This window comes from Rhinoraja longicauda, chromosome 10, assembly GCF_053455715.1.
Source record: "Rhinoraja longicauda isolate Sanriku21f chromosome 10, sRhiLon1.1, whole genome shotgun sequence".
Lineage (NCBI taxonomy): Eukaryota > Metazoa > Chordata > Chondrichthyes > Rajiformes > Arhynchobatidae > Rhinoraja > Rhinoraja longicauda.
The window spans coordinates 59,739,550-59,754,793 of NC_135962.1; the positions used below are offsets into that span (position 1 = coordinate 59,739,550).

The 15,244-nt window shown below is 51.3% G+C and overlaps 1 protein-coding gene across 1 annotated transcript in view; it reads right to left on the minus strand.

Annotated features, from left to right (window-relative positions):
* Positions 1–3,208: 3,208 nt before the first annotated feature.
* LOC144597535 (G-protein coupled receptor 65-like) overlaps positions 3,209–15,244 on the minus strand; it is a 54,580-nt gene continuing 42,544 nt past the window's right edge. Inside the window, exon 2 of the mRNA XM_078407014.1 lies at positions 3,209–4,266. Within this exon, the coding sequence (XP_078263140.1) occupies positions 3,209–4,266 (1,058 nt within the window). The remainder of the gene's footprint in view (positions 4,267–15,244) is intronic.

Genomic DNA, 15,244 nt, shown 5'->3' on the forward strand with positions numbered 1-15,244 from the left:
TTTCTATGTTTCTATGTTTCTATGAAACTATTTCAACTCCCCCTCCCACTCCCAGTCTGACCTTTCTGTCCTGGGCCTCCTCCATTGTCAGAGTGAGGCCCAGCGCAAATTGGAGCACCTCATATTCTGCTTTTTTAATATTAATCAAAAATATTTATTAAAATAATATTTACGACACAATAAAACCAAACCAGAGCCCACCAGCGTAATACAAGACAAACAATAAATTACTATACAACTGTCTTACACTCCTTGTCCAGGATACATTCCCCCCTCCCCCTCCCGCGGTGCCCGTGGACAGTGCGTGGTCCCTTTCTAACCCCACCCGGGCGCGGACGGACGTAACCCCCTGGAAAAGGGGCAGGCAGCCGGTTCTGGCAGAGCCCTCTCCCACCTGGCGCCGTGACTCGTGGACGGCCATCTTGGCCAGGCCCAGGAGCAACCCGACCCAACCAGGACATCCTCGGCCCCCCCACACTCTCCCCTACGCACAGGGTGTCCACAGGTGAGGGTGGTGGGTGTGAAGTGCAGCCAAAAGGCAAAGGGGCAGCCTCTTTAGATATTGGAACAGGGGCTGCAACCTCACACACTCCATGTACACGTGGTACACAGACTCACACACTCCATGTACACGTGGTACACAGACTCACACACTCCATGTACACGTGATACACACACTCACACACTCCATGTACACGTGGTACACCGACTCACACACTCCATGTACACGTGGTACACACACTCACACACTCCATGTACACGTGGTACACAGACTCACACACTCCATGTACACGTGGTACACAGACTCACACACTCCATGTACACGTGGTACACAGACTCACACACTCCATGTACACGTGGTACACAGATTCTTCCATTGAAAATAGGTGCAGGAGGAGACCATTCGGCCCTTCGAGCCAGCACCGCCACTCATTGTGATCATGGCTGACCATCCACAATCAGTAACCCGTGCCTGCCTTCTCCCCACAACGGAGGTTGCACAGCAACCTGCCTCCCGGCCCGGGCGGCCGCCATTGGTGGAGCGGGAGCACGTGGCCGCAGGCTGGGTGAGGTCACGTGGGGCGCGGGGCGGTGACGTCACCTTGTCCCGTATTTGGGAGTGAGATAGTTGGCAACCCCTACCTCCCCCCCCCCCACCCCCCCGCCCGACTACAATGAGGTTCCTGACCCAAAATGTCTCCCGTCCATTCCCTACCACAGATGCTGCCTGACCCGCTGTGTTCCTCCAGCACTTTGTGTTTTGCTCAGGATTCCAGCATCTGCAGTTCCTTGTGCCTCCGTCGGGAGAACTTGAGAAATTTACAATCCACAATTTTTATAAATTACATTGATTAAATAGAATAAACGCTCTCAAAAGGACCAGAATGTCACAGAAAGACCATCTGCGATGATGGTACCTGTTAAAGCAAGTCTTGTTTCAAAAAACATATATAACGATTTTACAAAATGTACACAAAGTTTAGGACAATAACTTTCGGCGTAGAATATAAGAACGAATTGGGACATAAAAACATAGAAACATAGAAAAAAAGTGCAGGAATAGGCCATTCGGCCCTTCGAGCCAGCACCGCCATTCAATATGATCATGGCTGATATTCCACAATCAGTACCCCGTTCCTGCTTTTCCCCATATCCCTTGATTCCATTAGCCCTAAGAGCTAAATATAACTCTCTCTTGAAATCGGCCTCCACTGTCCTCTGTGGCAGAGAATTCCACAGATTCACAACTCTCTGGATGAAAATTTTTTTCCTCATCTCAGTCCTAAATGGCCTCCCACTTATTGTTAAACTGTGACCCTCTGGTTCTGGACTCCCCCAACATTGGGAACATTTTTTCTGCATCTAGCCTGTCCAATCCCTTAAGAATTTAATGTTTCTATAAGATCCCCTCTCATCCTTTTAAATCCCAGTGAATATAAGTCCAGTCGACCCATTCTTTCCTCATATGACAGTCCTGCCATCCCGGGGATTAACCTGGCGTACCTACGCTGCACTGCCTCGATAGCAAGGACGTCCTTCCTCAAATTAGAAGACCAAAACTGCCCTTGCAGGGGCAAAGTATACAGTTAATGAACCCATTCCTTCTCTCCCGAGATGCTGCTTGACCTGCTGAGTTACTCCAGCATTTTGTGAATAAATACCTTTGATTTGTACCAGCATCTGCAGTTATTTTCTTATACAGTTAATGAAAATCCTTAACAGCATCGAAGTGCAGGTTGTATTTTCTCATTCACTCCCAACACACCAGGGGGCAATATACGGGTTTGTAGGTTAATTGGCTTGGTGTAAATGTAAACATTGTCCCCAGTGTGTGTAGGATAGTGTTAGTGTGCGGGGATCGCTGGTCGGCGCGGACCCAGTGGGCCGAAGGGCCTGTTTCCACGCTGTATCTCTAAACTAAACTACACTAAAAGTAGACAGAAGCGTGGAAGTGTATGTGTTGGTTTTGAAGAGCGTGGGGCTTCAGAGGGGAAGGTGTGGGGGCTGTTTGGGGGACTGGTGGGCGTGGTGTTTGGGGGGCTGGTGGGTGTGGTGTTTGGGGGGCTGGTGGGCGTGGTGTTTGGGGGGCTGGAGGGCGTGGTGTTTGGGGGGCTGGAGGGCGTGGTGTTTGGGGGACTGATGGGCGTGGTGTTTGTGGGGCTGGAGGGCGTGGTGTTTGGGGGGCTGGTGGGCGTGGTGTTTGGGGGGCTGGTGGGCGTGGTGTTTGGGGGGCTGGTGGGCGTGGGCCATCAGAGGGGAAGGTGTGGGGGCTGTTTGGGGGACTGGTGGGCGTGGTGTTTGGGGGGCTGGTGGGCGTGGTGTTTGGGGGGCTGGAGGGCGTGGTGTTTGGGGGGCTGGAGGGCGTGGTGTTTGGGGGGCTGGAGGGCGTGGTGTTTGGGGGGCTGGAGGGCGTGGTGTTTGGGAGGCTGGTGGGCGTGGTGTTTGGGGGGCTGGTGGGCGTGGTGTTTGGGGGGCTGGTGGGCGTGGTGTTTGGGGGACTGATGGGCGTGGTGTTTGGGGGGCTGGTGGGCGTGGTGTTTGGGGGGCTGGAGGGCGTGGTGTTTGGGGGGCTGGAGGGCATGGTGTTTGGGAGGCTGGTGGGCGTGGTGTTTGGGGGGCTGGTGGGCGTGGTGTTTGGGGGGCTGGAGGGCGTGGTGTTTGGGGGGCTGGTGGGCATGGTGTTTGGGGGGCTGGTGGGCGTGGGCCATCAGAGGGGAAGGTGTGGGGGCTGTTTGGGGGACTGGTGGGCGTGGTGTTTGGGGGACTGGTGGGCGTGGTGTTTGGGGGACTGGTGGGCGTGGTGTTTGGGGGGCGTACAGGGGTCCAGCAGTCTGTGTTTGAGGATGGTGGTCAGGTGAACGATGTCTTGTCGTGCCGTATCGGACAGCCAGCAGTAGAGGATGGGGTCGGCGGCACAGTTCATGCCGGTCCAGGCGAAGGAGACTTTGTAGGGGCCGATGACAAGCTGGGCGAAGGGGCAGTTGCCGGGCTCGGCCACGCCGCGGGCGAGGGAGATGAACTGGAAGGGGCCGAAGCTGACGGCGTAGACCAGGAGGAGCAGCAGGAGCAGCTTGGCGATCTTCCGCTTCTCCGCGTCCTCCACGCCGACGCTCCCGGCCACGGCCTTGTAGATCCGCTGCGAGCAGAAGAGGAAGAAGGAGAAGGGGAGGCAGAAGCTGGCGGCGAAGCGCAACAGGTACACCCGGGCGTCGGAAGCCTCCAGGGGAAGGCCCACCGAGCGGGGGCCGGAGAAGATGCCCAGCCAGTGGAGCAGGAGGGTGTGGAGCGCCATCTGGAGCAGCCAGCAGGCCGCGCTGACCGCCACGGCGGCTCGCACCGTCCGCAGCCTGTGGAACCTGAGCGGGTGGACGATGGCAAGGTAGCGGTCCGCAGCGATGCAGCACAGGAAGGCGGGGCTGGTGTACATGCTGCCGTAGGTCACCACCTCTATCATGTCTTGCAGGGCCCAGCCGCCACAGCCGTCCATGTCCCGGCACAGCCAGTAGGGCAAGGTGAGGGTGTACAGGATGTCCACACAGATCAGGTTCAGCAGGTACACGCCGATCTCGTAGCCACGCTTGACGTGCAGCGTGGCCACGTACACCGACAGGCAGTTCCAGGGCAGGCTGACCAGGAAGGTGGCGGCGTGGATGACGGACACCAGCACGCGCACGCCCGCACCTTTGGCCTCCGAGCAACTGGAGTTGGACGTCCCGGCGGTCAAGTTGTCCATCGTTGCCAACGTCCCATAGATCAGACCAGCACCTGCAACGGGCAACAGAGAGAGAGATACGTGGAGACTCTCGTGAACCCCTAGGGGGTGCCAACTTCCCCACTCCCAAATAAGGGACAAGGTGACGTCACCGCACCGCGCCCCACGTCACCTCACCCAGCCAGCGGCCACGTGCTCCCGCTCCACCAATGGCAGCCGTCTGGGCCAGGAGGTGGGTTGCTATGCGACCTCCGTTTGGTGCCCTCCGGGCCTACAGCGCCCCCTGGGCCTACAGTGTCTGGGCCTACAGCGCCCCCTGGCCATGATCACAATGAATGGCGGTGCTGGCTCGAACGGCCAAATGGCCTCCTCCTGCACCTATTTTCTATGTTTCTGTGGGTGGGAGGTGGGAGGTGGCTGGCCAGGACTCTGTTGGTCGGAGGGGCTATTTCCGTGCTGTATGTCTCTCCGTGCCTTTCTCTTTAACCTTCTCTTAACTCCCTCTTGTTTTCCCCATGCAAATCTACGCTCCAGCATTTTCATTTTTATAGGTAGTTCCGCCCCTCTCCCTGTTTGTAAAACACCTCCACTCAAAACACACCTCCCACTGTTCATTTACAGTTTTGCATGCAGTGAAAGAAATGTTGATTTACCCCGTCATCGAGCCAGCACCACCATTCAATGTGATCATGGCTGATCATTCTCAATCAGTACCCCGTTCCTGCCTTCTCCCCATACCCCCTGACTCCGCTATCCTTAAGAGCTCTCTCTTGAATGCATTCAGAGACTTGGCCTCCACTGCCTTCTGAGGCAGAGAATTCCACAGATTCACAACTCTCTGACTGAAAAAGTTTTTGCTCATCTCAGTTCTAAATGGCCTACCCCTTATTCTTAAACTGTGGCCCCTGGTTCTGGACTCCCCCAACATTGGGAACATGTTTCCTGCCTCTAATGTGTCCAACGCCTTAATAATCTTATATGTTTCGATAAGATCCCCTCTCATCCTTCTAAATTCCAGTGTATACAAGCCTCGTCGCTCCAGTCTTTCAACATACGACAGTCCCGCCATTCCGGGAATTACCTAGTAAACCTACGCTGCACGCCCCCAATGGCAAGAATATCCTTCCTCAAATTTGGAGACCAAAACTGCACACAGTACTCCAGGAGCTTAGAGAGAGAGAGAGACAGAGAGACAGAGAGACAGCGCGGAAACAGGCCCTTCGGCCCACCGGGTCCACGCCGCCCAGTGGTCCCCGCACACTAACACTATCCCACACCCACTAGGGACAAATTTTTTTAACCATTTACCCAGTCAATTAACCTACAAACCTGCACGTCTTTGGAGTGTGGGAGGAAACTGAAGATCTCGGAGAAAACCCACGCAGGTCACGGGGAGAACGTACAAACTCCGTACAGACGGCGCCCGTAGTCGGGATGGAACCCGGGTCTCCGGCGCTGCATTCGCTGTAAGGCAGCAACTCTACCGCTGCACCACCGTGATCACCTTAAGTTACTCCAGCATTTGGTGTCAATCTTCTGTGTAAACCAGCATCTGCAGTTCCTTCCTCAACTAAAGTCTAAATGAGTCAACAGATTCCAGTCCTGGCCTTTTTGTCACCTTGGCTTAATATTCATACAGCACGCAGCACAAGAAGAGATTCAGCATGCATGCAGGTCCCTTCGGCCCATCGAGTGCATGCCGACCATCCGTCACCCGTTCACACTAGTTCTACGTTATTCTACTTTCTCGTCCACTCCCTTACTCACTCAGGGCAATTTACAGGGGGCCGATTAACCTAAAACCCGCACGCCTGGGGGAACGTGCAAACTCTGCACACACAGACAGTGCCTGAGGTCATAAGAGTCATAGAGTTATAGGTAGACACAAAATGTTGGAGAAACTCAGCGGGTCAATAGACAATAAACAATAGGTGCAGGAGGAAGCTATTCGGCCCTTCGAGCCAGCACCACCATTCAATGTGATCATGGCTGATCATTCTCAATCAGTACCCCGTTCCTGCCTTCTCCCCATACCCCCTGACTCCGCTATCCTTAAGAGCTCTATCTAGCTCTCTCTTGAATGCATTCAGAGAATTGGCCTCCACTGCCTTCTGAGGCAGAGAATTCCACAGATTCACAACTCTCTGACTGAAAAAGTTTTTCCTCATCTCCGTTCTAAATGGCCTACCCCTTATTCTTAAACTGTGGCCCCTTGTTCTGGACTCCCCCAACATTGGGAACATGTTTCCTGCCTCTAACGTGTCCAACCCCTTAATAATCTTATATGTTTCGATAAGATCCCCTCTCATCCTTCTAAATTCCAGTGTATACAAGCCTAGTCGCTCCAGTCTTTCAACATATGACAGTCCCGCCATTCCGGGAATTAACCTAGTAAACCTACGCTGCACGCCCTCAATGGCAAGAATATCCTTCCTCAAATTTGGAGACCAAAACTGCACACAGTATTCCAGGTGCAGTCTCACTAGGGCCCGGTACAACTGCAGAAGGACCTCTTTGCTCCTATACTCAAATCCTCTTGTTATGAAGGCCAACATTCCATTGGCTTTCTTCACTGCCTGCTGTACCTGCATGCTTCCTTTCAGTCAGGATGGAACCCGGGTCTCTGGAGCCAGCTGCAGTACCCGTTGTGTCACTGAGCACATTAAATTTTTTGTTTCAAATGCTCGAGTTCCCTTTCAGGCTGCTGGTGGTTGAAGAAAGGAAGAGAGAAATGCTGCTGTACCTGAGTGACAAATGCAGCCAATGCGCCTATTCCACTTGATCCCAGCGGAGATGTTTCATCCAAGGACTCCCCGCTACTGAAAGCCCGATTTATTACTGACTATATAAATAAATAGCAGTCCTCCACATGCGCAGTTAAATGCAAACTAACTACGTGTCACATGAGGGGAAAATAAACTTAATTTAAATATTAAAGTGACCTCTGGATTTTTGCATACGGCATGAAAATCTGATGAATGTGAAATATTGGTATGGAAATCTTATTGAAACATATAAGATTAATAAGGGATTGGACAGGCTAGAGGCAGGAAACATGTTCCCAATGTTGGGGGAGTCCAGAACAAGGGGCCACAGTTTAAGAATAAGGGGTAAGCCATTTAGAACAGAGATGAGGAAAAACTTTTTCTATACAACAATATATCTTTATTGTCATTGTACAGGGTACAACGAGATTGGGAATGCGCCTCCCTTCAGTCAGAGAGTTGTAAATCTGTGGAATTCTCTGCCTCAGAAGGCAATGGAGGCCAATTCTCTGGATGCTTTCAAGAGAGAGCTAGATAGAGCTCTTAAGTACTATCTGCAGTTTTGGTCTCCAAATTTGAGGAAGGATATTCTTGCTATTGAGGGCGTGCAGCATAGGTTTACTATGTTAATTCCCGGAATGGCGGGACTGTCATATGTTGAAAGATTGGAGCGACTAGGCTTGTATACACTGGAATTTAGAAGGATGAGACGGGATCTTATCGAAACATATAAGATTAAGGGGTTGGACACGTTAGAGGCAGGAAACATGTTCCCAATGTTGGGGGAGTCCAGAACCAGGGGCCACAGTTTAAGAATAAGGGGTAGGCCATTTAGAACGGAGATGAGGAAAAGCTTTTTGGGCTGAAGGGCCTGCTTCTGCGCTGAATCTCTAAACTAGTATTATGTTCTCTTCCGACACAGTGTCATGAACATTAAGCAAATACGTCAAACAGGCATCTGAAACACACAATTGGCCAGAGCTGCGGTCACGGCTAGCAGGGACAAGGAAATAAGCAAAGGTGACTTCAGCTTTATCCAAGTTCAACCAGAGGATCATGAAACATAATTCGCACTGCACAGAAACATGATGTACGGAATAACATTTAGTGTGAGATAACGTCCAGTAAAGTACGTTCTCCCTGTGACCGCGTGGGTTTCCACCGGGTGCTCCGGTTTCCTCCCGCATCACAAACACAATAGACAATAGACAACAGGTGCAGGAGGAGGCCATTTGGCCCTTCGAGCCAGCACCGCCATTCAATGTGATCATGGCTGATCATCCACAATCAGTACCCAGTTCCTGCCTTCTCCCCATACCCTCTGACTCCGCTATCCTTAAGAGCTCTATCTAGCTCTCTCTTGAATGCATTCAGAGAATTGGCCTCCACTGCCTTCTGAGGCAGAGAATTCCACAGATTCACAACTCTCTGACTGAAAACGTTTTTCCTCATCTCCGTTCTAAATGGCCTACCCCTTATTCTTAAACTGTGGCCCCTTGTTCTGGACTCCCCCAACATTGGGAACATGTTTCCTGCCTCTAATGTGTCCAACCCCTTAATAATCTTATATGTTTTGATAAGATCCCCTCTGATCCTTCTAAATTCCAGTGTATACAAGCCTAGTGGCTCCAGTGGTGGTGTGTAGGTTAATTGGTCCCAGTGTGCAGGGAGTGGATGGGAACGTGGGATAACCTAGAACTAGCGTGAACAAGTGATCGATGGTCGAAGAATGGTCTCGACCCAGAACGTCACCCATCTCTTCTCTGCAGAGATGCTGCCCTGTCCCGCTGAGTTATTCCAGCGTTTTGTGTTTTGTATGTAAACCAGCATCTGCAGTTCCTGAACATCGTCATACAAGGGAAATTAGATTCTATAGATCGACACAAAATGCTGGAGTAACTCAGCGGGACAGGCAGCATCTCTGAAGAAAAGGAATGGGCGACGTTTCGGGTCGAGGCCCTTCTTCAGACGCGACCCGAAACGTCACTCATTCCTTCTCTCCAGAGATGCTGTCTGACCCGCTGAGTTACTCCAGCATTTTGTGTCTATCTTCAGTTTGACCAGCATCTGCAGTTCCTCTTCTTCAAGGGAGATTAGATTCAGGAGTAGATTATCAGTGAATTTATGTGGCAGATTATAAAAGCTTTTCTTTTGATTGATTGATTGATTGATTGATTGATTGATTGATTGATTGGTTGATTGATTGGTTGGTTGGTTGGTTGGTTGGTTGGTTGGTTGGTTGGTTGGTTGGTTGATTGGTTGATTGATTGATTGATTGATTGATTGATTGATTGATTGATTGATTGATTGATTGATTGATTGATTGGTTGGTTGGTTGGTTGGTTGAAATATGCTTTTTTTCCCCCAAAATGAACTTTATTTGGAAAAATAAAAAATATATACGAAGCAAGAACAGTGTGAAAACGCTTCTGACATTCTCAGCAGTTATGTATATATTCATTAGCATTTTACACCGATCAGCCAAAACATTATGACCACTGACAGGCGCAGTGAATAACATTGATTATCTTGTTACAATGGCACCTGTCATGGGGTGGAATATATTAGGCAGCAAGTGAACAGTCAGTTCTTGAAGTTGATGTGTTGGATGCAGGAGAAATGGGCAGGAGTAAAGACCTGAGCGACTTTGACAAGGGCCAAATTGTTCTGGCCAGACGACTGGGTCAGAGCATCTCTGAAACGGCAAGGCTTGTGGGGTGCTCCCGGTCAGCAGTGGTGAGTACCGACTGACAGTGGTCCGAGGAGGGACAAACCACAAACCGGCGACAGGCAGGGTGTTGGGCGCCCAAGGCTCATCGATGCGCGAGGGCAACGAAGGCTATCCCGTCTGGTCCGAACCGACAGAAGGTCGACTGTGGCACAAGTCACAGAAAATGTTAATGGTGGTCACGGGAGGAATGTGTCACAATACACAGTGCATCGCACCCTGCTGTGTATGGGGCTGCACACAGAGGACCAACAGCATATTAGGCAGGTGGTCATAATGTTTTGGCTCAACAGGCCATAATGTTTTGGCCACAGTTTAAGAATCCAGATCCAGGGGCCACAGTTTAAGAATAAGGGGTAGGCCATTTAGAACGGAGATGAGGAAAAACTTTTTCACCCAGAGTTATGAATCTGTGGAATTCTCTGCCTCAGAAGGCAGTGGAGGCCAAGTCTCTGAATGCATTCAAGAGAGAGCTAGATAGAGCTCTTAAGGATAGCGGAGTCAGGGGGTATGGGGAGAAGGCAGGAACGGGGTACTGATTGAGAATGATCAGCCATGATCACGGTGAATGGCGGTGCTGGCTCAAAGGGCCGAATAGCCTCCTCCTGCACCTATTGTCTATTGTCTATAACTGGCGGCAGGGGGGACAAATTCTACCCGCTGATCGGCCATGGTGAGGGCGAGATCAGCCCCTTTATCCGGCCTAGGAGCCACATGTTCCGGGGGGACTTTTCAAGCGCGCTCTGGTAATTTTGTCCGGAGGTGCTGGGCCAGCAGTTGCCAGAAAATCGGTGGTGGGACCTGTACCTAGGTAGGGTCTGATTGCCGATCATTTACGGTATTAATGTTTATTTGTTGTGTTGCTGCGTTGATTTTCCTGTACAGTTGCATCAAGTAGGAGTTTCCATGGTCCGCCCTCGATATATGAAACATAGAAACATAGAAAATAGGTGCAGGCGGAGGCCATTCGGCCCTTCGAGCCAGCACCGCCATTCATTGTGATCATGGCTGATCGTCCACTATCAGTAACCCATGCCTGCCTTCTCCCCATAGCCCTTGATTCCACTAGCCCCTAGAGCTCTATCTAACTCTCTCTTAAATTGAGACCCGTCTGAAGAAGGATCTCGACCCGAAACATCACCCATTCCTTCTCTCCCGAGATGCTGCCTGACCTGCTGAGTTACTCCAGCACTTTGTGAATAAATACCTTCGATTTGTACCAGCATCTGCAGTTATTTCCTTATACTATATATATATCTCTTTTAAATTCATCCAGTGAATTGGGCTCCACTGCCTTCTGTGGCAGAGAATTCCACAAATTCACAACTCTCTGGGTGAAAATCTGGAGTATTGTGCGCAGTTTTGGTCTCCTAATTTGATGATGTATGTCCTTGCTATTGAGGCAGTGCAACGTAGTTTCACCAGGTTAATCCCCGGGATGGCGGGACTGTCATATGAGGAAAGATTGGAAAGACTGGGCTTGTATTCACTGGAGTTTAGGAGGATGAGAGGGGATCTTATAGAGACGTACAAAATTATAAAAGGACTGGCCAAGCTAGATGCAGGAAAAATGTTCCCAATGTTGGAGGAGTCCAGAACCAGGGGCCACAGTCTAAGAATAAAGGGGAATAAAGGCCATTTAAAACTGAGGTGAGAAGAAACTTTTTCACCCAGAGTTGTGAATTTGTGGAATTCTCTGCCACAGAGGGCAGTGGAGGGCAATTCACTAGATGAATTTAAAAGAGAGTTAGATAGAGCTCTCGGGGCTAGTGGAATCAAGGGATATGGGGAGAAGGCAGGCACGGGTTACTGATTGTGGATGATCAGCCATGATCACAATGAATGGCGGTGCTGGCTCGAAGGGCCAAAAGGCCTCCTCCTGCACCTATTTTCTATGTTTCTATGAAAATGTTTTTCTCACCTCAGTTTTAAATGGCCTCCCCTTTATTCCTAGACTGTGGTCCCTGGTTCTGGACTCCCACAACATTGGGAACATTTCTTCTTGCATCTAGCTTGTCCAGTCCTTTTATTAAACACAATGAAACACTCTTGGCTCACTCCAGGAAATAGAAAATATAATATTTCCACAGACCACAGATTATGCCCTGAAATGAGAGAAGGGAAAACAAAGTGGTGATTTGAATTTCACAATGCTATCTCTTCTCATTGCAAACCACACTGAAACAACAGCCAAATAAACACACTGACGCATCACCTTCCTCTGGGGAACGAGGAAACAACTCTCAACAACTTCTACAGATGCACCGGAGAAACCATGTTGTCGGGTTGATTCACAGCATGGTTTTGGGATCAGACCACGAGATATTGCAGAGGGTCGTGGATAGAAACATAGAAAATAGGTGCAGGAGGAGGCCATTTTGGCCCTTCGAGCCAGCACCGCCATTCATTGTTATCATGGCTGATCGTCCACAATCAATAACCCATGCCTGCCTTCTCCCCATATCCGTTGATTCCGCTAGCCCCTAGAGCTCTGTCTAACTCTCTCTTAAATCCATCCAGTGATTTGGCCTCCACTGCCCTCTGTGGCGGAGAATTCCACAAATTCACAACTCTCTGGGTGAAAAAGTTTTTTCTCACCTCAGTTTTAAATGGCCTCCCCTTTATTCTTAAACTGTGTGGCCCCCGGTTGTGGACTCGCCCAACATTGGGAAGCATCAAGCTTGTCCTGTCCTTTCACGATTTTATACGTCTCTCTATAAGATCCCCTCTCATCCTTCTAAACTCCAGTGAACACAAGCCCAGTCTTTCCAATCTTTCCTCGTATGACAGTCCCGCCATCCCGGGGATTAACCTGGTGAACCACAATCAATAACCCGTGCCTGCCTTCTCCCCATATCCCTTGATTCCGCTAGCCCCTAGAGCTCTATCTAACTCTCTCTTAAATCCATCCAGTGATTTGGCCTCCACTGCCCTCTGTGGCAGAGAATTCCACAAATTCCCAGATGTAGCCCAGTTGTGTGAATGGATGATCAATGGACTCCTGGTCAGTTTAGTTTACTTTTGTTTAGTTTAGTTTAGAGACACAGCGCGGAAACAGGCCCTTTTGGCCCACCGGGTCTATGCCGCCCAGCGATCCCCGCACATTAACGCAATCCTACACACACTAGGGACAATTTACACTTACACCACGCCAATTAACCTACAAACCTGCACGTCTTTGGAGTGTGGGAGGAAACCGAAGATCTCGGAGAAAAAAACCCACGCAGGTCACGGGGAGAACGTACAAACTCCGTACAGACAGCACCCGTAGTGGGGATGGAACCCGGGTCTCCGGCGCTGCATTCGCTGTAAGGCGGCAACTCTACCGCTGCGCCATCTGTTAGTTTAACCCAGTGGGTCAGGTAGCTTCTCTGGAGAAAAGGAATAGGTGACGTTTTGGGTCGAGACCTTTTTTCGGACTGAGAGTCAGGGGAAAGGGAAACGAGAGTTATAGACGATGATACAGAGAGATATAGAACAAGTGAATGAAAGACATGCTTCGGTTTAAACCATCTTCTGCAGTTCCTTCCTACGCTATTTAGTTTAGCTTAGTTTATTGTCCCGCCCCTTCCCCTGACATCAGTCTGAAGAAGGGTCTCGACCCGAAACGTCACCCGATTCTTCTGTCCCCGAGATGCTGCCTGACCCGTCTTTGCGGGCACCTTGATAGTGGTGTTGGGGAAGAGGGTGACGTCTGGAAGGGAATGGGTCACCTGGCAATTGACAATAGACAATAGGTGCAGGAGGAGGCCATTCGGCCCTTCGAGCCAGCACCGCCATTCAATGTGATCATGGCTGATCATTCTCAATCAGTACCCCGTTCCTGCCTTCTCCCCATACCCCCTGACTCCGCTATCCTTAAGAGCTCTATCTAGCTCTCTCTTGAATGTATTCAGAGAATTGGCCTCCACTGCCTTCTGAGGCAGAGAATTCCACAGATTCACAACTCTCTGACTGAAAAAGTTTTTCCTCATCTCTGTTCTAAATGGCCTACCCCTTATTCTTAAACTGTGGCCCCTGGTTCTGGACTCCCCCAACATTGGGAACATGTTTCCTGCCTCTAACATGTCCAACCCCTTAATAATCTTATACGTTTCCGATAAGATCCCCTCTCATCCTTCTAAATTCCAGTGTATACAAGCCTAGTCGCTCCAGTCTTTCAACATATGACAGTCCCACCATTCCGGGAATTAACCTAGTAAACCTACGCTGCACGCCCTCGTACGCAGGTGAGGCTGTGACATCACGCCCACAACCCACTGCTTCCATTCATGACGTCACACAGCAAGGACCTTTGTTCAAACATGGCTGCTTGCGGGAGGGCACCAAGCTAACTAACCCCCAAGCAAGCAAGGACCGCAGCGATCAGGAGAGGCAGAGACACACCATTGATGTCCGCAGGTCAGTCTCACAGCACTAGCCAGTCGCCCTACAGGTCCCAGCCCGAAACGTCACCTATCCATGTTCTCCACAGATGCTGCCTGACCCGCTGAGTTACGCCAGCACTCTGTGTAAGAAAATAACTGCAGATGCAGGTACAAATCGAAGGTATTTATTTCACAAAATGCTGGAGTAACTCAGCAGGTCAGGCAGCATCTCGGGAGAGAAGGAATGGGTGACGTTTCGGGTCGAGACCCTTCTTCAGACTCTCTGTGTCCATCTTCAGCCTACACGAGGCGCTGTGTCCTAGAGAGGGGGTGATGGAACCAGGAGCTATCTGCCCCTTATACTGGTCGTGAGGCCATACAGCGCGGAAACAGGCCCTTTGGCCCAATCCGTACTTGCCAGCCCAGATGCCCCTTCAAAGCTAATCCCACTTGTCCATGAATGCCTCATCTAAGCCAGTCCCACCAGCCCGTGTTTGGCCCATATCCCTCCAAACCATTCCTATCCATGTACCTGTCCAAATGACTTTTACATGTTATTATTGTACCTCCTCTGGCAGCTCACTCCATATACCCAACACCTAGTGGTTGCCAACCTCCTCACTCCCAAATAAGGGACAAAGGGTGACGTTACCGCCCCACGTGACCTCGCCCAGCCAGCGGCCATGTGCTCCCGCTCAACCAATGGTGGCAGCCTGGACCGGGAGGCAGGTAGCTACGCAACCTCCGTTTGGGTGACGCCCGGGCCTGCACTGTCCGGGCCTGCACTGTCCGGGCCTGCACTGTCCGGGCCTGCACTGTCCGGGCCTGCGCTGTCCGGGCCTGCGCTGTCCAGGCCTACGCTGTCCGGGCCTACGCTGTGCGGGCCTGCACTGTCCGGGCCTGCGCTGTGCGGGCCTGCGCTGTCCGGGCCTACACTGTCCGGGCCTACGCTGTCCGGGCCTGCGCTGTCCGGGCCTGCACTGTCCGGGCCTGCGCTGTCCGGGCCTGCGCTGTCCGGGCCTGCGCTGTCCGGGCCTGCGCTGTCCGGGCCTGCGCTGTCCGGGCCTGCGCTGTGCGGGCCTGCGCTGTGCGGGCCTACGCTGTGCGGGCCTACGCTGTGCGGGCCTACGCTGTGCGGGCCTACGCTGTCCGGGCCTACTCTGCCCGGGCC